Genomic DNA, 27137 nt, shown 5'->3' on the forward strand with positions numbered 1-27137 from the left:
CATATGAACCATCACCAAACTTTACTTTCCCCTTAAATCTTTCGTCCAAACTGCAAAAGAATTCTCTGTTTCCCGACATGTGATTACTTGCTCCATTATCTAGATACCAAACACTTGCATTGCCTTTGTTGATATCATAGTTCTCCGGAATCACCTTGTCTTCATTGAGGAAAACAACTTCGTGCATATAGAGTCCATCTGCTTCTTGTGTCTCATTCAAGTTCGACTCCTGATTCTGATTATGGTTCTGTATCGGCTTGTTTGTGCAAGTCGTCGCATAATGTCCAGGTTTGTCACATCTCCAACAAATTACTTTGGATAGATCCTTCTTCTGTTGCTTTTGGTTCTCTTCTGTGGTTTCTCCTCCTTGATTTTGGCCATTGAATCTCCCTCGACCCCTGCCTCTACCGAAACCACCTCTGCCAAAATTGCCTCTACCATAGCTTCCTCTACCGTAGCTGCCTCTACCTCTTGATCCTCGTCTAAAACCTCCATATCCTCCGCGATTGTTAGAGGTATTAGTGAACATCAACTTCCCTTGATCTTCGATCGGACTCACTTCACCAATTCGCTCCTCATAAGCTTTTAGTCTTCCCACAATATCCACAAACGTCGTGGTGTTTAAGTCAAGGACTTGTTCTAGAGAAGCTACCATATGGATAAACTTTGCTCTAAGCAATCCTGTGAGAAACTTCTTTACAAGTTTCGATTCATAAATGGTCTCTCCCAATGATGCTGACTGTGATGCAAGGCCTGAGATCTTGCCTGCAAAATCATCTACAGTATCTGAATCATTCATCTTTAAACGTTCTAGTTCAGCTAACAGAGTTTGAAGTCTAGCCTCCTTTACACGCTCTGCTCCTTGGTGACGCGATCGGATGGCTAACAAAAGTGATTTGGCTGAATCTTGCTCTCCTATATGCAAGATAAGTGATTCTGGAACAGACTAAAACAGAAGTGCAGTTGCAATATCATTCTTCTTTTCATCTTTGGATCCAGGTTCAATAACATCCCATACCTCGCTGACTCGAAGTATGATCTTCATCCTCATCGACCAAACTGTGTAATTGGTCGGTGTGAGTAACGGACATTGGATCGATGGTGCTCCAAGGTCCTTAGTTCGTAACGGTGGATTTGCTTCAGCCGCCATGCTTTGTCGTAGTTCTTCTCCACCGGTTTTAGGTCAGAAGCACACCTTGCTCTGATACCAAATATAAGATAAAACTTGAAGAATATAAGAACACCTTTCTTATTGATTTAGAAAACTCTCTCAAAAACTAAATCTCTCTTTCTCTCAAGTCTCATGGAACACCTTTCCATAGACTCATATATTTATATGTTTCATATTTTCCTAAACCTATTAGGATTAACATATTACAACTTAAGACTTTATGAACTTTTCCTTTTCCTATTCTATCTCTTAAGCCAACTTCCTAGGAGATAGCTTGTTCTACAAGTTGGAATTATCCAACAAACTTTTCTGTGCTTGCACTTTCATTATACTTAAATTGATTAATCTGTAACACACAAACGTTTTATTTATATATAGTGTGTATGGATTTATCTGTGTTAACTATGTAAAACATAAAAATATTCAATTGCTAGCATTACATTATTTTGACAAATCGTTAGTTCTTCTCATTAACTAATTTTTCGTATGTACTGTTATTGTTGTTCAGAGAAGTGAAGATAGATGTTAGAAGTCATGAAGAGATTATATAAAAAACAAAAAAAACAGAACTTAAATTAATAAAGTAATTATTTTCATGGAAAAGTCAGTTTTTTGCTTAGGTCTCTCTTTTCCAACTAGAGGGTCTCAACTCTAGTGGAAAAAGGTGAGCTTAACTGGAATATTTTGTTATTTCGCCGGATTTGTGAAGATTTTTTCTGTTTGTCGCAATATTTGGGAGATCTTGGCAAATTTTTAGAGAAGTTTAACCTAATTTATAAGGTTTCCGATCGCCGTCATTAAAGTCTATCTATGCTTTTTAATTTAGGATTCTGGTTTCTTAGTATTCTGAAGTGTTGATGAGCATGGAGTATGATTTGGACAAAACCCTGCAGGAGATGTCGTTAGTAGACGACAAACCGACTGTGTTGCAGAACTTGCCACAGTTCAGTTCGTGCGTTCGTAATGAATGTAGTATCATTGGTCGGCTTCTCTGCCCAGAGAACCAAAAGCTGTCTAAGCTGATACATGAGTGAGGGATGATAGCTTTAGAGTGAGGGATGATAGCTTTAGCAAACGATGAATTCTAATTTATCTTTGATTAGAAGTCTGATCTCGCGATGGTGCTTGACATGGGAGCATGGACCTTCATCGATTGGAGTGTTACTTTGGAGAGATGGGTGGAAAAACCTCCAGCTGACTACTTGAAGATCTTACCAATTTGGATCCGGTTGCGGAATATTCCAGTGAACTTCAATACAGCAGACAAGATTAAGGAGATTGCAAGACACATTGGTCAAGTCACTCATGTGGCGTTTGATCCAATGAAACCGCAGAGTCAGGGCTATGTTAGGGTTCGAATTCTGTTTGACGTGACCAGGCCGCTAAAGAATTTTCATGAGCTGCAACTACCATCAGGTGAGATAATTAGAACTGGGATTGAGTATGAAAGAATCAGGCGAAGATGTTCTCAATGCGACAGACTCACTCATGACAGGGAAAGATGCCCTTTTAACCCCTCAAATAGGCAAATCGTTGCTACGGGAGGAGTTAAATCAACACCAACTGTTCCTCAACAACTAATTCCAAGAATAAGCAAAGATGATCTGACTTGATGTTGTCTCGGGTAAACCGAAAATTGCTAAAGAAGTGCTTAATGAGATGAGATAGTATCTATTTGTGGCTGATCCGCAGCTCAAGCAGATACATATAGGGAGGGTTTGCAAGTCAGTATGGGACCTGACAGAAGATTCTGAGTGTCAAAGGACCTTTCTGCAACTGGAAGTTCCTCCTATCTTCACAACAGATGTGAACAATGATAAAAGACTAATGTTTAATTTTGAGGCAGAAAGCTCTGTCACAACCCAAACATAAGAGCACTCTGAGCCGATTACGAGATCCAAAAGTGCTTTACCTCGGCTTTCTTATCACAATCATTCTGATTCTGCTTCATATATGAAACGACCCGACCCGTTGTTTTTTTAATAAATAATAAATATAGTATAATAAATAAACTAACTAGTGGTCCCATACCCACTAGCCACCTAACCACAATCATAATTAACAGCGGAATAACAATACCAATATCCAATAACGAACCAATATTATACCATAAACAATATCCAATAATCAAACAATAGGAAATATAGAACCAGCAACCTAGCAATGTTCTAATGACCCAACTCTAGCAACCTACCAATGCCAGACAACATCCAATCGAGTCCCTAGAACATCCTCCTCTTCATTGCCTTGATTCCACGATCACACTTTGCCTTTACCTGCCCACAAACACAAATTGAGATGCATGAGTATTTTATAAACACTCAGTGAGGCAATCCTCCCATCTACTGGGCTATACACACAAGCAACAGTAATTCCAATGTTCCAAACAATCAACAAACAAAGCATACAAACCAGGAAATCAAACACCGACTCGCTGGAAGGGAGGTGTCGACCGACACCACCCAAGTGTCGACCGACAACGGTGTCGACCGACACTACCCCACAATATCGATCGATGCTGCTTCACTGTTGTCGATCGATACTCCCTCTGCATTCGCGATCCAGACGAAAACGAGAGTCGAATCTCTCCCCCAACCTCCACCAAATCGTCTAATACTCGAGATCCAAGCCTTATACATCCGTAGGAACCTGTAGCAATCAATCCCAACAAGAAAAACACACAAACACAGCAACAAACAAGCAAGAACAAGGTCACATGCTTAGATTAGCCATGGTCATGCACTCACCTCTTTACTGGAAGTTTCTGACCAACAATGGACGAATCCACACTCCCAGCAAGCTTCCCACACGTTCCTAGCCTTGAATCCTCACTCCCACAACAAGATCTCACCCACAAAGCCTTGAAATCTCTCAAAAACTCAAGAACAACTTTTCTCTTCTTTTTCTCTCTGTTAAGCGGCGAAAACAACAAAAATCCACGACCTAGGTCGTTGCCACTTAAATAATCCGGTTCTATGGTTTTCCTTAAACCAAACCGACCAAAATCGATAATTAAATCAATTTGGCCGAACCAGAAAAACGTTGGTGTCGACTGACACCCCCTTGGTGTCGATCGGCACCTATCCCCAAAATAGACATTTTGGTTCGCGGATGTTACAATTCTTCCCCACCAACATAGATTCGTCCTCGAATCTCGAACAACCATCAGCCAAGGACTCCCATGCAACCGTCTCCACAGCCCACACTCCTCCGACTGATCTATGGAAGGTCACCTCTAGGCAATAGACTCACGCTCCAGGCATTATTTGCTCTCGATTTTTGGACTTTCCTTTACTCATAGGTCTAAACATTGAGTTTTTATTGGCTCCTCATCAGCCCTAAGTCTGCATGCCATAATGTTGGCTCCTCATCGGGCCTAAACCCGCATGCCATAATATATAAAGAAAATACTCGTCTCTCGAGTTCCCACCCTACAGTGCGCCCCCGGATTGTCATCCAAAGTCGATATACCAACCATACTCTCAAGCCACAAAGTCTTAGAATATAGCAGTACTAGGAGAACCTAAGTCCCCCAAGAGTCGCGAGCAAACGATTCTGAACACGTCTGAGTCCTATCCCTATCCAGGTATCCTTCCCGTGGCTCCATAAAAACATCGCAAGGTCCTACCAACCGCATATCCCCTCTCTCAAATACTTCATGAAGACACAAGGACCACCTAAACAGGCACTCTGGCTAAACAGCCCGACACAAAGGTCACACAATTGGCTAAGCAGCCCACCACAAAGGCCACACACGGCTAAACAGCCCGCCACAAAGGCCACACAATGGCTAAACAGCCCGCCACAAAGGCCACACACGGCTAAACAGCCCGCCGCAAAGGTCACACAACTGGCTAACCAGCCCGCCACAAAGGCCACACAAGCCCCTCCAAGGCTCTCTACCACTAAAATGGACAAATTCTAACTCCCATAAAACTTTCCATTTTTAGCACTTTCCACTTTTGGAAACTTCTATTTCAGGAAACTTTCCTCCAAAAACCCCGCCTCAAGGAAACTTTGCACCCCAAGCACCACCGAATCTTGCTACTGAGTCGCATAACCAAACACCCCAATCGACCGAGTAAACAAGAGAGATGGGCTGGAATACCCCATTCCCGATCCAGCCACAGATTACAGATAGGACCAGGCTAGACAAGCTCAAGTCGCGACTTGCTTCTCATACCACTTCTTAAACCTTGCCTTCATCTTCGCCTCTGGCTCCCAAGTCTGCTCCTCAACACCATCACAATCCCAAAGGACTCTCATGAAAAGAATCTTCTTCTTCCGAAGTTTCTTGATCCTCCTCTCGAGAACCCTCACTAGCCTCGCCTCCAAAGTCATGTTAGGCTGAAGATCTTCAGGAATCTTAGCCAACAACTGATCATCCTCACGGAGACACTTCCGCAACATAGAAATATGGAACACCTTGTGGAACGCACGTATAACCTCAGGAAGCTCCAGCCTATATGCTACCGGTCCCACCCACTCAATCACTCAGAATGGACCCATAAACCTTTGACTCAACTTAGTCTCTATCAATGACATGTTCGGACCCCGCAACATGGCTATCTTGTGGTATACTCTGTCTCCTACCTGAAACTCAAGGTCTCTCCTCCTCTTATCAGCATAACTCCTCTGCCTATCCTGAGCCTCCTTCATGTTCAGCTTGAGAACCCAAATCTTCTCTAAGGTCCCCTAAACAAAATCCACCCCGAACATGCTCCCCTCCCCCACCTGAGTCCAGCATAACGGTGTACGGCATGGTCTCCCATACAAAGCCTCATAAGGAGCCATCTTAATACTCGTCTGATAACTGTTGTTGTAAGCAAACTCTACCAGGTTCAGGTGATCTGCCCAATGGCCAGCCCAATCCAACACACACATCCTCAGCAAATCCTCAAGCGTCTAGATCGTCCTCTCTGACTGTCCATCCGTCTAGGGATGTTAAGCTGTACTCATATGTACCTTAGTCCCCATCTCTGCCTGAAATGCCTTCAAGAACACCGAAGTGAACTTAGAGTCCCTATCAGACACAATACTCGCTAGCACCCCATGCAACTTGACTATCTCCTTCACATACTTCTTAGCCAAGACCGATGCTCCATCAGTCTTCTTAATGGCAAGAAAATGTGCTGGCTTAGTCAACCGGTCCACAATGACCTAAATAGCATCAAAAGTACGAGACACTGGCAATCCTACCACAAAATCCATTGTGATCATATCCCACTTCCACTCAGGAATGGGTAAACTCTTCAGTAACCCGCCCGGAACCTGATGCTCAGCCTTCACTAGCTGACACACATTGCACCTCGCGACCCAACTAGCTACATCCTACTTCATCCCGACCCAGTGATAGTACCTCTTGAGATCACGGTACATCTTAGTCGCTCCTGGATGAATAGAAAACTTGCTCGCATGAGCCTCTCTCAGGATCCCCTCCCTCAACTCCTCATCCTTGGGCACACAAACCCGACCGTGCACTAGGATAGTACCATTATCCGAGACCTGATACTCTGAGTCAATATCCTTAGAGGCATTCACCAGCCCCAAATCCTTCTCCTGATCCAACCGCACCCTGCTCAGAAGATCCGCTCTATCTGCCGCCTCGAAACCCAACGTTTCTCGAGAAACCGCACACAAGCTAAATGCATTGATCTCTCCTACCAGAGACTTCACCTCCTGCTCCTGTAGTAACATGCCAAACCAAGGAAACTCCTTATCTCCGTGGCATTTTGCGGTCTAGGCCAATCCCTGATAGCCTGAATCTTCTCTGGATCTACAAAAAACCCCTATGCAGAAACAATGTGACCTAGAAAACCCATCTCACGCTGCCGGAAACTACACTTGCTCAACCTAGCAAACACTTTCGCTCCCGCAACTTCTCTATAACTGCCCTCAAATGCACTGCATACTCCTAAGGACTCTTAGAAAATACCAGGATATCATTGATGAAAATGATGACAGACACGTCCAGAAACTCCTGAAATACACTGTTCATCAACCTCATAAACGCTGCCCGCGCGTTAGTCAACCCGGAAGGCATCACCACGAACCCATAATGCCCATACCTCGTCCTGAATGTAGTCTTCCTAACATCTGCCTCATCTATCGAAATTTGATGATAATCCGAAGCCAGATCTATCTTGGAGAACCAAGTAGCACCTCTAAGCTGATCCTACAACTCATCAATCCTGGGAAGAGGGTACTTGTTCTTCACAGTGACCCGGTTCAAACCCCGTTAGTCAATACACAAGCGGAAACTCCCATCCTTCTTCTTAACAAATAACACCGGCGCTCCCCATGGTGATACACTAGGACGGATGAATCCCTTGCTCCATAAATCCTCTAGTTACTTCCTCAGCTCTTCTAAACAAATACTCAAGTATGCCAACATCAACTCTCCGCCACCTGAAAATCAACCCTCTTGTTCGTCCAAGAACCTCTAGTAACTTGCCACTTAGGGAAACTTCCACAAGATAGCTTATTCCAGAAATAGCTTTTCCACTTGGCAATTCTCCACAGCAAATCATCAATACGAGCGTAATAAAACAAACAAGTACCATACGTTCGCATATTCCGATTCACCACATCAAACGCCTTGCAAGCCGCTAACTTAACCTACTTGACTTGTTTCCCCCCCCCCCAGCAAGCTTACCAAAACCTTGAATCTAGCAACCATGTCCATCTCCAATGAACTTCATCCACCATCTTCACAACGATTAGTTTATCCTGCCGTGAAGGCTTCTCGTGAATCTTATGTACCTGGCAACCATCCCCTTACCGGCTCATACCTGCAGAAGCTCTCCTTCCTGGGACTCCAGCACCACCGGCCACCCAATCCTGGCACATCAGCCACACATTCATGACCGCACCGATCATAACACCCTGGCCCACCAGCCAACATAATCCTAATATCCAAGATTAAAACACCATCACTCTCGAGGTCTACATTCTGTCGTTATGTTTATACTCACGTTCTAAACATTGCTTGCTCCCAACTCTTCCACCCTTAGGTTGCAACCTTCAAGCCATACCGATCTCACTCTCAGACCAGCATCTTCGAGTTATACCATCTCACTCTTGGACCACAATCCTTAAGATCTCGGTATTAGGGGAACTACTCATCCCCTCAGGGGAACATCATCCCCTCTGCCACTCTCAGGCCCTCGAGCTATCGGTATTCGGGGGAATCACCATCCCCTCAGGAGCAACAATCCTTAACGACTATAAACATCTCTCGACAAAAAGTACCTCATGTGGTCCGAGTATAACATTGCACTGTTATACCTGCCCACTCAACTTCTAATATCCAACTGGATTAACCCCCAAACAGAGAAATATCTGCTCCAACTGCATATGTCCACTCATCCGCCTCTCTAGGCCCGATACCTCTTGAGAATAATCTCATACTAGTCATCTACAACCGCTCCATCCTCTTAACATAGGATGAAAACTCCTCAACATCTACAGCCCTCGACTGCACCCCGCCACATGTGGTACAACTAGAGCCTACACTGGTACCCCTCTCGGTAACCGCTCCAACAGCATGCCAACAGATCCGCCAAGCGATCATCTCGACCCTGGGCTCCACCTGCTGAACCCCACACATGGGCTCCCAGCACCTCCGGCACGCTCACCAGCTAACCCCCTCTGGTCCCTCCTGATACGCTTGCGACCCTCTAACGTACCTCCTCGTGGAACTCTGGACCACACACTCTCTTGCCTCGGGACCCGCCCGACCATGACCACGACCACGTTCCCATCCACGACCAACAAACCAACATCTTTAACCACTGCACTTCCAAGAACAGAGGCTAACAAGCATAGAAACAAATCAAAACCACACAAAGAAACATAACATACCATGGAATCTCATTGAAGGCTCGAAGAGGATGTTCTAAGACTCCATGCCACACATATTTGACTAACTCACATAATCAATCAAGACATGCAACTCCCAAACATCTACAGCACAAAGCCTAGTGAACCCAAAACTAGAACCGTAAGGGCTCTGATACCAAACAGAAACGACCCGACCCATTTTTTTATTTTTTTTAATAAATAATAGATATAATATAATAAATAAACTACAACTAGTGGTCCCATATCCACTAGCCACCTAACCACAATCACAATCAACAGCAGAATAACAATACCAATATCCAATAATAAACCAATATTATACTATAAACAATATCCAATAATCAAACAACAGGAAACATAGAACCAGCAACCTAGCAATGTTCTAACGACCCAACTCTAGCAACCTAGCAATGCCAGACAACATCCAATCGAGTCCCTAGAACATCCTCCTCTTCATTGCCTTGATTCCACGATCATACTTTACCTTTACCTGCACCACAAACACAAATTGAGATGCATGAGTATTTTATAAACACTCAGTGAGACAATCCTCCAATTTACTAGGCTATACACACAAGCAACAATAATTCCAAAGTTCCAAACAATCAACAAACAAAGCATACAAACCAGGAAATCAAACACCGACTCGCTGGAAGGGAGGTGTCGACCGACACCAGCCAAGTGTCGACCGACACTGGCTTAACAGTGTCGACCGACACTACCCCACGGTGTCAATCAATGCTGCTTCACTGGTCTTGACCGACACCAAGTGGTGTCGATCGACACTCCCTCTGCATTCGCGATCTAGACGAAAACGAGAGTCAAATCTCGCCCCCAACCTCCACCAAATCGTCTGATACTCGAGACCCAAGCCTTATACATCCGAAGGAACCTGTAGCAATCAATCCCAGCAAGAAAAACACACAAACACAGCAACAAAGAAGCAAGAACAAGCAATCACAGGCTTATATTAGCCATGGTCATGCACTCACCCTTGTGCAGGAAGTTTCTGACCAACAATGGACGAATCCACACTCCCAGCAAGCTTCCCACACGTTCCTAGCCTTGAATCCCCACTCCTACAGCAAGATCTCACCCACAAAGCCTTGAAAACTCCCAAAAACTCACAAAAACTCAAGAACAAATTTTCTCTTCTTTTTCTTTCTGTTAAGCGGCCAAAAAAACAAAACTCCATGACCTAGGTCGACTTGCCACTTAAATAATCCGGTTCTATGGTTTTCCTTAAACCAAACCGACCAAAATCGACAATTAAATCAATTTGGCCGAACCAGAAAAACGTTGGTGTCGACCGACACCCCCTTGGTGTCGATCGACACCCATCCCCAAAATAGACATTTTAGTTCGCGGATGTTACAATATTCTTTAGCTCCTGCCTCCCTCTTAGATCCTACGGTCTTAAGAACTACTTTTTCAATTAGTTCTGGTGGGATCAATTTGAAGCAAACTAAAAAGAGGAGACGACCAAACCAGTGGAGAAGGAAAGCTCAAGTAGCTCAGGAGGGGTCTGAATCTAATCAACCGGTGCATGATCAGGAGACAGAGGAGGGAGTAACAACAAAACGGAAAACTGCTAATGGAACTAAAGTCTCAGAAAAATTTGTTAAGCGTGATATCCAAACAATTCCTACATTGAGCTTCATGAGCTGGACTTGACAATTCCTACATTGAGGGAAATGCAACGTCAGCATTTCCCGGATTTCCTGTTCCTCCTGTAGACAAAAAAATTCCAGTCATCATGTAGGTAATGTTCAACGATCTTTGGGATATGATTACTCTCACATGGTTGATCCAACTGGGTTAAGTGGAGGGTTAGCGTATTTTGGAAGTCAGCTTATGAGGTGGAGATTATCAGCTCAGATCAGCGTATTATTGATGTTAAAGTGAAGCTAGGATTACTAATCTTTTTTATCTCATGTGGCAATGGAAATCCAGTTTCTCAGCATCGTCAAGAAGTGTGGGATAACTTAACAAGTATTGGCGCTACAAGAGATGATCCATGGTTGGTCTTGGGGGATCTTAATGAAATCAGAGATAATACAGAGAAACTTGGTGGACCAGCACGGGCAGAATCATCCTCTTTTCCATTTAGGAGAATGATAAATGATTGTCGTCTATGGGAGGTACCTAGTATTGGTAACAAGTTCTCATTGGCTGAAGAACACAACAAGATGTGGGTGCAGTGTTGTTTGGACAGAGCATTGGGGAATGCAGCTTGGTTCCATTTGTTACCAAGAGTGCAAACTGAATACTTGGAGCGCATTGGGTCTGATCATTGATGCGTGTGATATTTCGCTTCAAAATCTTTTACCTTAAAAAGATCACACGACTACTGCAAGTGCACAGTTAATCGGTTGAAGTATTTGAAGATCGATCCCACAGAGAGAGACTTGTTGTTTAGAGAATCCGTCAGAAGAGATGTAAGGCTAGGACTCAATAAAAATGGGGGTTTTGTTGTCACGGTCGTAGTAAGCAAATAAACGAAAATAAAAGCAAGTAAAAATAATAAAACAAACGTTGGGCATCAAGGGAAATCACAGGGGATTGATGATCTATCGATCTAGGAAAGTTTAGGGTTAGTTAGTTTATCTAAGACTCGGACTACGAAACACGAATGAACCGTTAACCTATAGATCACAAGCTAACCATCTAAGATCCCTATACTCCGTTACTCAACTGTCGCATGCAAGAACGCATAGATCAAAGCATTTAAAACAGGTTCGATTCCAATCCATGAAGTTCCATAGGTAAGTGGTATGTGCTTCCTATGACACGACACACATCTAAGCTAGGTCAAGCACATATGCAAGTTTTTGGCGACGCACACACAATTTAGATCATAGTTAGTTCATGAGGCTAATTTAAAGCATTAAGCAAAGACTTAGAATTAAAGCATAGAATAAAAAGAATATAAATCTAACAAGCCCTAAAAATTGCCACCTAAACTAAGATCATCTCCCCCCTTTGATTATCCCTTTAAACCCAACTAGAAAACTACTTTAACATGTTTAAGGGAATCGTCAAAGTAAGTTTGAATAAACTCATAAACATAAAAGAATAAATAGATAAAAAGATTTTAGATATTACTTCAATGATTGTCAAACAAAGTGTATGATCTTCTTCCTTTTGAAACAAAGAACAAAGCAAATAGAAAACTAAAGAGTTTGGTGATCTCCAAGGCTTCGAGAGAGGAACGAGAGAGGGCTGCTGGTCCTGGCTGTTATTTTGGCCGCCGGCTCTTTAGAGGCACGGTGAAGGCACACTCTAAACCCTAGGTTTAGATGAGTATTTATAGGGTTTTGAAGGCTTAGAGTTTTGTAAGGGTAAAAACATCTTTTCTTGTTGAGTGCGAGACAAAAGGCAGCTGAGGAAGGTTCTGGACCATTGTGACTCCTCCGGGCCTGGCCGCCGTGATGGTTGCTAATCGGGCCGTCATTAAAGTCCACTTGGTTTCAAACTTATCTTCTCGTTGGTTTATAACACGTCTCGGTAAATCGGGCATATCTCCCAAACGGCTGAACAAAATAACTTCATTCCACTTCGAGGAGAAATCTGACTCTTCCAGCTTTCCATAGACACCAAGTACTTAAAACTTTGAGGTCTGGAAGTTCTTCAAAACTGTTCCGTACTGTAAAGCTCTGAATCTGTCCTGAAACGTATTTTCCTTGTCTTTTGGTCTTTTTATGCTATAAAACTTGTAAAACCTTCTTGAAACCTAAAATAATTGATAATAGTCATTAAAGACTTGAAATCATATCAAACTCTTCCTAAATGCATACTAAAACTATAGCTAAAATGGGTAAAATAATGATGTTATCAATCATCGTCCTATCCTAACGTGCTTTGTCAATGAAAACATGTCTAAGAGAGGCCGGTTTATGTTTAATAAACGATGGGTCTCTAAACCATAGTTTGCGAATGTTATTAAGGAAGGTTGGTACCGTGGTGACATGACAGTCCAGCTATCTTTAATGAGCAGGATTGCAGACTGCAGAAGGGTGATTTCAAAGTGGAAGAAGGATACCAATCAAAACTCTAAAGAACGTATTACTCAGCTGCAAAGTAAACTGAATGAGTAAGGAATTAAGATTCAGCCAGACCTTCTGTTGATGAAGAGTCTACAGTGGGACTTAGGAGAAGCCTATCAGGAGGAAGAGCAATTGTTGGAAGCAGCTTAGTAAGGAAAAGTAGTTACAAGAAGGAGACCGTAACACTAGTTTCTTTCATCGGAATGTATAGAGAATAAAAGAAGAAAGCATGATACAGAGAACCTTAGTAAGGAAAAGTGGTGACAAGAAGGAGACCGTAACACTAGATTCTTTCATGGGAGTGTACAGAGAAGGAAAGTACAAAACATGATACTTTCACTACTTGACAGGAACAATGTTGAACAGTTCTCAGAAGGTCCAAAAGGAGAGGTTGCACTGGAGTACTTTCAGACAATGTTTCTAGTTCTAATACGGTTAATATATCTAAGGCACTAGATGGTATGCTTCTGAGAGTTACTGAGTAGATAAATGCCTCACTTATTCGTCCTGCGACAAGTGAAGAAATCAAAGCAGCAGCTTTCAGTATCATAGGAGAGTGTACACCTGAAGCAGATGGGATGTCAGGTCACTTCTATCAGGTGTAGGGTCATCGTTGGCTACCACAAGTGATTGAGGAGGTGCAATAATTTTTTGAATATGGATCCTTACCTTTAGAGTGGAGCTTCACACATATATGTTTAACCCTAAAAAGCCTAATCCTTTGAAGATGACTGATTTACGACCGATTATTTTGTGCTCAGTCTTGTATAAGATTGTCTCTAAGGTACTCTGCAATCGTTTGAAACAGTTTCTCCCAGAAATTGTCTCAGATACTTAGGGAGCTTTTGTCTCTGGAAGATTGATATCTGGCAACATTTTTCTTGCTCATGAGATGGTCCACGCCTTACAAACAAATCCAACTGTGATGAAGACTTCATGGCCATTAAAACTGATATGTCAAAGGCTTATGACCGAGTATAGTGGAAGTTCTTGGAAGAATTGCTTATACGCATTGGTTTTGACATAAAATGGGTACAATAGATAATGAGCTGTGTCCGTTCTATCTCATACTCTGTGCTTATCAATGGATCACCTGATTTCCTATTGCCCTTTTTGTTTATTTTGTGTGCGGAGGCTCTGGTACATATTATGAATAAAGCAGAATTGGAGGGACGGGTAACAGGTATGAGACTTACCTTTGATTGTCCATTAATCTAACACCTGCTTTTTGGTGATGATAGTTTATTTAAGTGTCAAGCTACTCTACCTGAGTGTTCTGGATTTTTGAAGTGCTTGAAGCTGTATGGAGAAGCCTCAGGTCAGGAAATCAATTTTCAAAAGTTTCAATCACATTTTGTAAGAAGATAGATCTTTATATGTGCCACCTGATTGGGTTATTCACTGGTATCGAGCAAGAGGGTGGAGCTGGGAAGTACCTGGGGCTCACGAAATGTTTTAGTGGTTCTAAGAGAGATCTTTTCAACTATATTACTGACCGGTTAAATCACGTTTGAGTGGTTGGTATGAGAAAACCCTTTCCCTGAGTGGTAAGAAGTACTTTTAAAGGCTGTAGGAATGGTTTTACCAATTTATGCCATGTTTTCCTTCAAATTAATGAAACACCAATGCAAACAGATTACAAGTGCAATGGCAAAGTTCTGGTGGAATGAGTGTGAAGATAAGAACAAGATGCACTCAGTTGCGTGGGAGAAGGTTTGTCAATCCAAGCAAAGGGGAAGGGTTGGTTTTAGGGACATTGGTTGCTTCAATCAGGCTCTACTAGCAAAACAAGCATGGAGGCTTTTGGATTGTCCTGACACTCTTCTAGCCAGGGTCTATAAATCCAAATACTTTGCAGATAAATCATTTCTTGATGCAAAAATTGGATATATAGACCATCCTATGTTTGGAGAAGCATTCTTTTTGGTCGAGAGTAACTTGAACGAGGCCTCATGAAGACAATTGGAGATGGCAAGGATAAGAGGCCTCATCCCTGATAACGTCCATTGGTTCTTGGAACATTCAGATGTTGTAGGAACTGTTTCCACCGTGTGATGTCACACGAATTAGATCATTCCCACCATAACAAAGTCTACAAGATCGTTTTATCTAGGCATTTACAAAGAATGGAAGATACTTGGTACAAAGTGGGAGTTGGCTTCTTACAAGGGAGGCGGAAACCTCAACTTCACCAGAGAATGAAGTGGAGCTGAACAAGTTCAAAGAAAGAGTTTGGAAAGTCACCACAAAACCAAAAATTCACATGTTTTTATGGAGAGCTCTGTCAGGTGTTTTGGTGGTTGTTGAGTGCATGCGACATCATGGGCTTCAAGTTAATCCACTATGTCAGGAATGTCAGGATGAGGAATAAACTATTTTCCATGTGCTTTTTGGTTGCTCGCTGGCAGTTAAAGTTTGGAATGCAGCTCCTTTTCCATTACCTTTGCAAGGTTTTTCAACCTCAGTTTTAGAGAATATTAGTCATATGTTATCGCTAATGGATCGAGGTGGAATCCCAGAGCAGTTTAGGCAGGAAATTCCTTGGATCATGTGGGGAATATGGAAAGCTCCAGCTATATTATCCAAGAGGATCCCGGATCCGCATGTCCGAGGAGTGGCTTAAACAGCAGTGTCTAATATCGGAGGTGATTGGCTTTGCTGATCGACATAGAGGCAAGGAAGAACAACACTGGATTAAACCGAATTCAGGTATATTGAAATGCAATGTTCATTATACTTGGTTGAATGATTCTTATTTTGTGGTGGAGCCTAGATTTTACTTATCCATATGCCCTCTACCATGCAAGAGACGCTTTTTTGCCAAGAACAAACCGAATATCAGCAGAACTAAACTGCATAGATTAGTGTCTTCATAGCTTATATGATCTCCATATTACCAGCTGTCAAGTATAGAGAATTCATACTAATTTCCTACAAAAACATTTTCGTAAGAATTTGGTAAAAAAAATGGAAAAACAAACTTTTTAACCATTTTCCTACCAAAATTTTAGTAGGAAAAGCATTCTTACTATTTTCCTACCAAATCTATCTTACAATCTTACTACTTTAATAGTTAAGTATGAAAAAGTATCTTTGATTTTTCTAATTCTAAAACAATTTTATAAGTAAATAGTAGTGATTTAAATTTAAGTAAATAGTTTAAAATTTTTATTTTGTAAATGTATAGTAAATATATATATGAATGATTTTAAATTTATAAATAAATGAGTTTAAAGATAAAACCTATGATTTTCCTACGACTAACTTAGGAAAATTGGTAAAAAAACATTCTTCACTTGGTAGGAATTTGGTAATTATTTTGTAAGAAATTAGAAGGAAAATGTTCTTACGAAATTTCTTTGGTACAGTTTTCGGAAGAAATTAGAAGTAAGTTTTCCTACCAAATTCTACTGCTTCTTTTTCTATCTAGTTCCTTCTATTTTCCTACGAATTTCCCAACGACTTCACGTATTAAAGGAATTTCGTAGGAAATTTCCTACGAGTTTTTCAAAATTTAATTTCTTAGGAAATTTCCTACCAATTTCCTACAACAAATGTTTTACATAGAATAATCGTAAGTTTTTGATAAGAAATTCTTTCTACCGTAATTTTTGTAGAAAATTTGGTAGGATTTCACCATGTTTTCTTGTAGTGCTATGCTAATATCCAATCAGCTTTAATGAATATGAGTTACATACAATGGTAAGATTTTGATGGTTGCTTATTCTACTGGGGAGCAGATGAATAAGGAAGAGTTTGAATCTGTCAACATCACCCTTATACTGGCAGGTTCATTCTCTTTTTACTTAGAACCAACCCCTTTGTAACCCTTACGTTTATGCTTCATTTAATTCCTTTTCTTTCAATTCCTTACAGATTATCATCATATTTTCATGTTTAGAGATGTCTACATGTGGGGAATCTCTCATAGATATGAACCCACAAATTTGATGGTCATCACGGAAGACATCTCACGGGATGACGACGTTGTCTCAGCCCTTCTTTCTTTGAGCGAGGAAAACAATAATCTCCTCTTGTCTCACCCAAAAAAACACATCACGCGTCCTGCTCTCTACTGCAATCTCGGTTTGGCTTTGGACCAGCCTATCAACTGGAAGGAGCCTTATCGACAACCAAACAAGCTCTTGTCCTGCAAAGTCTTGCGGGTAAGAAGAAGATGAAACATCAGACCACCAAGAAGCTGAAGAGCAACTCTCATACAAATTAAGTAATATGCTTTTCAATCAAACCGACTTATTTATTTTCCGTATAAAAAATAGGATGCCTCTCTAACTTATCATCAGCCACAACCTAACTGTGTTTTTGTTTGTGTTGTTTACTATAGCCACGAATGGTAGTCCGGTTGGGGTGAGATTGCGATTCAAGTGCGGGTGAGATATGATTTGGGAGCAATGCGATTAGGTATAATTATGAATGAAAGTAAGATTTGGGTTTGATACGGTTATATCATAGTCTTGAATGGCCGAGCGATTGGGCTGCGGCTTGAGTGTGATTAGAAAACAAAGTTATCAAATTAACTTTTAGTTAGATTATTTTATATTTTCACTTTTTTTTTACATTAATTTAATTTATAATATATGATTAATATATATATATATATATATGCATTTCTTGAATTAGATTTATAGGTTAATGATATATGTAACTAAAATCCATATTAAAAATAAAATTATGATAGATAAACTAATATAATTCTTAACAAATTGTCTTTACATCAAAAAGAGATTTCAAAATTTAAAAGATTGTTTTACAAATGGTTATTATAAATGTTGAAAACAAAAATCTCATTCAAACATTAGTCGAACATATAGCATTTAATATCTATTAAGATTTATCTTTACCTAATCTAGCTCTCAAGAATATGGGTTACACTGGTAAGGTTTCGATCTTTGCTTATCTATATTAACCTTTTTAAGTATATTTTGGTTTATGCCCTTTAAATTTTGCTTAATTAATTTGTTTTATTTACAACATTAACCCGTAACGATTTTTCTAAAATAACATTTTGTAGAAACTCAATTAATGGAACTATTTAATCGACCTAATTTGATATGTTTATTGCCATAAATAGCTTGACAACATCTATACATTTCGATTTTTCCAAAAACAACTCTACGTATTAAATTTTTAATCCCATAAAAATCTTCAAACTATTTTAATAGATCTTTAGAGACTGTATGGTCTCTTATATTTAAATGACATAGCCGAATTTGAGTAACAAATGATTACAATCGCAATAATTATTATAACGTTAATAAAGTTCATAAAAATGAAAACCGAAATTTAGAAACTCAATAATCGGGTATATTTAACTTTAACATCAAGACATTTAATATAGTATATATCGCGTTGAAACTGCATATTTTCCTGCGATAATGTTATCAACTCAAATAGGAAAACACTAAAAACTCTCTTTTATTGCTACGGATCGTAAACTCCTTGCTCACCAAGCATTTTTCATTTATAAATATCAACTTCACAAATGAAACACAACACCTACAACCAAAACTACTAATATGATGGTTTTGAAACACGGGTTAAACCACTAATATGACGGTTTGTTGTTATATGGCGGGACATGTTATTAACATGATGGTTTGAATTAACTTAAATATAAATATAAAATATTATTAATTCAATTTTGAAACACGGGTTAAATCTTCATTTAATTATTTGGTCAATACCACTAATATTAGAATATTAGACATATTAAATAAGGGTAATTTAACTAAAATTTTGTAAAACAATTAAATCATTGGTAAAATTGTCACTTAATCTGACTATAGCTTATAAATTACATATTTATGTATTTTTTCCCCTATTATTGTTCTACTAATTGACAATCCAAACAAAATTATTATTAACTAAACAAAAAAACTAAATATAAAAAACAAATAAAACTAAAATGTTATTATTTTTTAAAAAATTGTCCTGCGGTGTACCGCGGGTTAAAATCTAGTTCTAATGATAAGCAGATCAATGAAGAAGAGTTTGAATCTGCCAACATCAAGCTTAAAGGCCAAGGTTAATTCACTTTCTCTCTCTAATTAATAATGGACAAAAACTAGAGATTAATATTTTAAAAATATTTAACTAATCAAACTTTAAAAACAAGATTTGGTATTAAACCATATGATTTTTTTTAAATTTTTATATTTAGAAGTTTTTGTTAAGAATTTTCTATCATCTATCTTTGATTTCATTTACAAATTGTTTCATCTAATATGTTGTAGATAATTTTTGGGTTTAAACTGAACATTCAATTCTTTTATATGACTATCCCTTTCATAATTTTCAATCGGTTTCGAGTGTGAAAATAATTGTGTTTATATTGTTTTAATAGTTATGTATCCCTCAACAATCTTATGAAGGAACAATTTGCTAGCTATTTTGTCCACAGCTGGAAATACATTTTCACAAAAATTAAGATGTATCAATTGATTCTATTCTTTAAAAATTAAAATTTTGAAATACGCAATGTATTGTTCTCTAAATTCATATATATATATATATATAATAGATTAGATGAGGACCCGCCCGATGTGCGGGTTTAAACTTTTATAAATTATATTAAAATTTATTGTATGTTATTTACAAATTTTAATTTTGTTATAATACACTGATTTATATCCATTTACAAATCTTTTATGTATGTTACCATTAAAAGTGTATTTTCTTACACCTACATATACTCTATGTTACAAATATATTCTTTATCACCTACGTAGAAAATGTCTATATGAACACATTAAGCCAACTATTTCACTTTCACTTCTGTATAGTTTTTTGATTACTATAATTTTTGGCTCAAAAACTATTTTGAATAAAAAATATATTACATAATATACTAATCAATGATGTATCATCACAATAATGTCTGACCACCATGGAGAAAACCTCGGCTCCACCCTCATCCCTTGTAGAGAGAACCTTGCGTTCAACCTCCTCCACCATGGAGAGAACCTTGGCTCTGCCTTCCTCTCTTGGGGAGATAACCTTGCATCCTCCACATTTCTCCCTTGGGAATATAAACTTGTGTCCAACCTTCTCCACCATAGAAAGAACTCGGTTATGCCCTCCTCCTGTGTGGAGAGAACATGTTCACGTCTTTTTGCTATCTCAAAATGGCTTTCTCCGACAACCAATGAAAGTAAAAAAAATTTCTAACATCACAAAATCTTTTGATAGTAACTAATCTTAAATTTCCCAATGTATTCGTGGAAGTGTCTTTAACACACAATGATGTAGCCTCTGTCTCAGTAACGCCTAAACCACCACCTTGCTTAGTGAGTCCATGTCCACTCTCAGTCCATGGGCACACCTTCCTAAGTGGCCTCTACATCTATTCCCGTCCCGTAACCCATCCATATTTGATGGCTGGTTTGTTACGTCTGGGAGGCTTTAAAAATTTGTTTACCAACCCTACAAATCAACAAATAATTTTTTTCTGTGTTTTGTCCTCACTCGCACAGTTCCGACAATCACTTCCAGGAAGGTCGTCCATCATGAAGTTCTCTCAGGACCCTTGACCAAAAAATTAGTGTATTTTGATAACATATGTGGCCAAGCCAATTCTTTTAAATATTTCCTCAAACCCGGGTGTCACAGTCTTTGAGCTCCTATGGATATATCAACAATGATTTATGTTTTTCCAATATATCTATCTATGTTTGTTGTAAGCTTGTGTTTGATTAGTCTATTTTATCCATCTATTAGGTTGATGTGCTTCTACTCGTTATCTCTCTTTGGTATTGAATGAATAATGATAACAATTATGTTTGCATAAAAAGAAGGGTTTATAATCAACCAATCAAGGTTGAGAAATTAAAAGAAAATTAATTTGACATAATTATAGAAATAATTAAAAATTATAAGAAAGGTAATATATGACACATGTAAAAATCTTGTTAATGGCTAACTTTCAAAACTTAACTTTATACAATAAGATATTGCATCATATCATGGCATGATGTGTTCTCTTTGTATGATAAGTTAGAGTTCTAGAAAGAACATTTGTAATTTCTTTAAAACAATAATTACCATTGTGAAAATCATCATAACAACGCTTGAGTGATGTATTAATTATATATATATATATATAATGCTTATTAAATAAAACTGAGTAAACGTAACCACCAGGGTTTTAGCAATTCTCCGGATTCAGAATTAGTGTTCGCGAACCTGCAACCATTGCATTATAAAAAAACGGAGTAAACAAAATTAAAAAACTAATTTGAAATGCGCATCTATATATTTCAAAATATGACAAAATTATTTCAAAACTGTCTCATCTCATGATAGTAACGCACACAAAAAAAATGAAGACTATACGCATGCTCCAAAGTCCAAACACATTTCAAACCATTGTAGCAATAAATAATCATACAGAAGCTTTCTAAAATGTCTTGTTCAAGAAATACAATTTCTCGTCAGTTATTTATTATGATTACGCTTTTTGGGGAGGAGGAACCATACCAGGAACCATACCACAAGAATCACCAAGCCTATTATAACACTCACGCCACTGACGCCTATCGCAATCAACAGTCCCAAATCCATTTTCCCTTAATTTTCTTCTCACTAACAATTCTTTATGTGTTTCTTGTGTAGTTTTGTGTGTGTTATGAATCTTATTATTTATATATTTAAAAGTTGGAATTACTCATAGCATTAGCAATACAAAAGTGATATTTTATAATCAAAGAGATCTTAACATTGCGTTCACATACCCAACTTTGCAGATCATGACAGGTGTCTAATATATCTTATATTAAAATACATGTCATATCTAATTTAGTGACAACATATATTTTAAGTGTATCTAATAGTAAAGAGATTGTGACAGTATTATATAGATTGTAACATTTGTCAAAAGAATTTCAATAAAACTTATAAAAAATAATATATGTGAATCTGAGACAAGATTTTTTTCTTTTAAAAAAAACTTATATATATATATATATATCGAATTGAAGTAAATAACAAAATCAGTTATTTCTTGATGAAGATATATGTAATGCATTGTATAATGATATTCAAATCATTTTAGCTTTAATTTATACATATATATATTTCTTTCCTTTTTACTATACATATTTTTATCATCTTATACAAACTACTATTTAAAAAATATATATATCTATATATATATATATATATATAAACTAAATGTACTTTATTCTCATGATAACTAATTTTTTTGTTTTAAACTAAATTGTTAAAGAAGAAAATAATGTGATTATCTTTAACTCTTTATGGATTCCAACTTTTTTTTATATATAGAATTTTTTTTTTGTTAACCACACATTAAATTAGAATATAACTCCAAGGTTGGTTGCCCAAATCGGAGGAAAAGAGTTTACAAAAGAAATTTCAGAAAGTGAAGATCTCGAAGAGCGAGCAAGACAGTCTGCCCGAAGATTTGACGTGCGCTGAATTCTTGAAAGCATGAAGGATGGAAAGGATGGTCGAAGTAAACTGAACTCATCCAACAGGTTGGAGAAAGCGGGCCGTTCCTCAGGGGACTGCACCATCACTACTAATTCTGCACAATCCGTCTCGAAATTCTGACAGTCAACACCCGCTGCCAATAAAGATTCCATCGCCCAGATCAACGCCTGAAGCTCCGAGTGTAGGGGTGAAGGGCTACGCCGCTGACTTTGTGTCCGAGTAATAACGTTGTGTCCTCACTATTGCAAAACGACCAGCCTAAACCTACAAAAGGATCTGAGGCCTTCCAAGATCCATCAACCTGACACCGGGAGAAGGATCACGAGCCTCCAAAGGCAAAGTATCTGGGGCATCCGATTGGAAAGACCTAACCTCTTCCCATAACAATTTATCATTAGCCGCCTGACTAATAACATCAAATGGCTCTGCCTCAAAACCCTGAAAAACTTTTTTCTTCCGATCTTTCTAAATATACCAAACAAGCCACGGTAAGCGGAAACTTATATCCGGAGCGGCCGACTGGGACGGCGCCCGCCAAAATAGGAAGTCTAAATTTGAATATACTGAACCATATGGGAAGCCACCAAGACTTATATCAAGCAGGTACAAATCCCAAATCCGAAGTGAATGAGGACACTCAAAAATTGCATGATTTATAGTCTCCACCACCGAACCACATCGTTTACATAGAGTATCACACCGGATACCCAGATGAGCAAGACGTTCCATTACAGGGAGGAAACCGGAGGCAATTTGCTAGAAAAGTGTTGAATCTTCGAGGGAACCTCTAGATTCCAAGCTTGTGCCCTAAGGGCTGTGCACGTCTGTAACGCCCCCGAACCGTCCTATGACCACGCAGGCCAGCGGACAGCCATGGAACGCCACTATGGGAACTGCACCGAGGTGGTCCAGTCGAGGGACGGAAGCTGCAGACTTCCCGACCGGTCCTTCCTAGCACAATTCCACCCGCAACCGAGACTACTTAGGTTTTGCAACACTTGCGGCCTGGTGCGTTGTGTTGGCCCTGACAAGGCTGGAACCAAACGAAACCACACAACTTAAATAAAACAACTTCCACTTTAAATTACTTAACAAAAATACGTTCATAAAACATTAACATCGTCTTTGGTACCAGGCCTAGAGCCAAAACATGATAATTTAATTTTACAACAAAAAGCCAACATCTTGCAAAGGCAATGCAACTCTACACCGGCTGGCCTAACGTCCTGTGCTCCCCTCTAAGGCTTTACCCACTAAGGTTACCTGCAAAACAAATTATAGAGTCTTGAGTGCTAAACACTCAGTGAGTTCGGGAACCTAACAAGAACCAAAACCCAACCCCAACCCCAGCAAGCAACACACAACATGCAAGCTAAACAACTACACTACATGCAACACTCAAATGCAACATGCAAGCCAAAATGCAAGAAAAACAAGCAAGATAATATGCAAGTTAGTCAAGCAATCTCCAAGTATACTATCAAAGTATACGCATGCGGAAGCTGAAAACTCTTCTTCACTCCACCACTTCATCGCTTCCTCACTTTGTTACTTCCCCCATACCCGTGAACACCTATACTCACAGCCACAAAGGCACGCAAGCATAGAACATCACATGCGAGTCCCTCTCAACAGGCTCTCTTGCCTACAACGTCGTGTAGTACTCGGCCCTAGGCAGCAACCCCGTCTCTCCGAGTCTTCGTAATCCGCACCAATTACGGCCTTGGGGAAGTCTTCTCCTACACAACCTCAACACACAACCAAACAAACCTGAAAAGCAAACAAGCTACATGCAAGCTACAAACAACAACATGCAATGCACACAAGCAAACATGCAACAACTACACTAACATGCAATGCACACAAGCAAACATGCAATCAAGAACAACCAACATGCAAGCCTTAGTAACTAGAGAAATAACTAGAAACTAAGAGCTAGACACAACCTCACACCAACATGCAAACAAGCAATAAACGAGACTTAACTTCCTAGAACTCAATCTAGAAAGAAAGAAACGAATCTACCCAACAACCCAACGAACATGCCTAGATTTACCACAAAAATCCTAAGCAAAAGTAACCCAAAACCCCACCTATCATGTGCCATATCACACGCTTCGAAACTCACCTGGCTTGGCTGAGAAGAACAAAATCTAATCAGACTTCTAGCAAGGACTTGACGCGAACAGCTCCTACAACGGCACTTGGCTAACAACTCGCGGAAGATAAATTCTAAGGAAAGAACTCTCTCTCTCGCTCTTTCTCTAACTTCTCTTACTCTCTCTAACTTCTCTTAATCTCTCTTTTACTCTAACTTAGCAAGAGAAACGAAAATCTCTCTTAACACACACTAAGGCCTCCTATTTATAGTTGTTTGGTGTGAGTTTGGGCGGTTTGGTGAGCCAATGCATGGCGAGCAAGTCTTCTCTTCTTTGCCACAAAATTTCCTTGGTGAGAATGTAAAGACTTGGCCAAATAATCACCACTTCTTCTCTTCTTGATAATAATTGGTGTTTATGCAAAATTTGGCAAAAGAATGTCCTCTTCGATTTGTTTAATCCTCCACTAACTCCACTTTGAATTATTTAATACTCCAATAACTCCACTTTGAATTATTTAATCCTCCACTAACTCCACTTTGAATTATTTAATCTCCACTTCTTCATTTTGATTAATTTAATCTCCACTTCTTCATTTTGACTTAGTCAATTATTAATGAAAGAAGAATTTCTTGCTTCCCGAAATTCTCGTCAGATCGGTCAGCGTCTCTCGGTCGACCGTCGGTCATCTCTCGGCGATTCTCGATCCATCTCGGCACTCTCGGCAACTCTTCTCGGATGTTCTCGGCAACTCTCGGCAACTCTCCCGGCAACTCTCGGCAACTCTTAGGCAACTCTCTGCAATTCTCGATCAACCCGGACGGTACATCTCGGACGACTCGGGCGATACGTCTCGGACAACTCGGCGATACGTCTCGGATGACTCGGGCGGTACGTCTTGAACGATTCGGCCATCTCTCGGTCCGTTCAAATTTTCTCGGACTTTTCTTCAGCAATCCTTCTGCTCTCCTTGCTGGCTTCCTTTCTTGGTCTTTTGGCCTTGAGTTTTATTTTGAAATTTTACCCCTTGGTGAGGGTCACTACATTCTCCCCCCTTATAGGAATTCGTCCCCGAATTCTCCTTGAACTCCTCTGATCCTCCTCCTAATGCGTCTTGCTTTAATTCTCTTCTTCTCCTTCCTGCGCTTGATCTTGGCCAACTCTCTCAACCACGAACTTGCTTCCAGCCACCAACATGCTAGGAAAAGGGTTTAACCTAGAAAACTAAGGTTTCCCTACACGGCCTATCACTAAGGGTTCTCTAAAACGCTTAGCTAGAAGGCTTCCTGCACACAACAACTAGGACTTAGACTAGCACCACCAAGTGCTTTCACTAGCCTAGCCAACTAACACACAACAAGACAACAAACATGCAAACACACAAACACACAATCACACAATCACACAAAGAGGGGGTTAGCACCCATACTTACCTTCCCAATCGCCACACAGTACTGAAGGTCTAAGGGTTAACTACCTAAGGGGAAGGATACACGCGATCCCCTCTCACTTGCCGCTTCATAGGTTTCTCATCCTCGGGACTGGTCAGTGGGGGATATTCTGCTTCTGGTTCCGCTACTATGGCATTGATAATCGGACAAGCTGCCATGTAATGGCCACCCTTGCCACAATTGTAACATATGATGTGAGATGGCACTGGGCGATCACTCTGTCCTGCCTTCGAGCATTCTCGAAAATAATGGCCTGACTCTCCACATGAGAAACACACAACTCCTCTTTTCCCCAGTTTTGGACTACGCCCTTCCTCGTCGGATGACTCCTCTTTCGAGTTGCACCACCACTTGGAATCATCTTTGCCTTGCCCTTCTCTTGATCTTTTTGCATGGCTTCCTTCTCCATTTCTATGTGCTCCTCCACATTTACAGCTCTCTTCGCCAACTTGTCAACTCGTTGGTAAGTGACAGACATGAGCCTACTCTGGATATCTGGTCGTAGTGCATGTAAAAAGTGGCGTGCCATAGCTGCTTCATCGTCTCGCCCTTGGTAAACATACTTTCACCAGTCGAGTAAAAATTGACTCTAGTTCTCGAACGCTCTTCTCGCCTTGTTCTAAGTTTATAAACTCATTCTCCAATCTGTCTCTGGCCTCCGGTGGAAAATACTTTCCTTCAAACTCCTTTCGAAACTCTGCCCATGTTGGATCTCGATGACCGTAGTGTCTCTTCACACTAGTCCACCAATCACTAGCATCATCCTTTAAGTAGTACACTGCAACATCTTTCTTATAATCTTCTCGACATCGGGTTGCTTCAAAATTCTTCTCCATGCTTCGCAACCAATTATCTGCTTCAAACGTGTTTGATCCTCTTCTGAAATACTCAGTTCCCAAATTCCTCATAATCGTCACAATCTCCATAAAGCTCGGGGCCTCTGGTTCTCTTGGGCATGACGCTTGCTGTCGCATAAGTGCTATCATCTCTTGGAACGCAGCTAGTAAACGATCTCTTGGTCCACTCTCTTGACCTA

The 27137-nt window shown here is 39.8% G+C and overlaps 1 protein-coding gene and 1 long non-coding RNA gene across 2 annotated transcripts; one reads left to right on the forward strand and one right to left on the reverse strand.

Annotated features, from left to right (window-relative positions):
- Positions 1-2289: 2289 nt before the first annotated feature.
- LOC104715322 (uncharacterized protein At4g02000-like) lies at positions 2290-2784 on the forward strand. The gene has a single exon (XM_010432737.2). The coding sequence runs from the start codon at positions 2290-2292 to the stop codon at positions 2782-2784; it is 495 nt and encodes a 164-aa protein (XP_010431039.2).
- Positions 2785-20958: 18174 nt separating this feature from the next.
- Positions 20959-21765, reverse strand: LOC147938397 (uncharacterized). Its single transcript, XR_015565552.1, has 2 exons — positions 21577-21765; positions 20959-21282 (listed from the first exon to the last, which is right to left on the reverse strand). It is a non-coding gene; the product is annotated as an uncharacterized LOC147938397 (long non-coding RNA).
- Between the last annotated feature and the right edge of the window lie 5372 nt (positions 21766-27137).

The sequence above is a fragment of the Camelina sativa genome, chromosome 9 (assembly GCF_030686135.1).
Source record: "Camelina sativa cultivar CO46 ecotype springtype chromosome 9, ASM3068613v1".
NCBI classification, from domain to species: domain Eukaryota; kingdom Viridiplantae; phylum Streptophyta; class Magnoliopsida; order Brassicales; family Brassicaceae; genus Camelina; species Camelina sativa.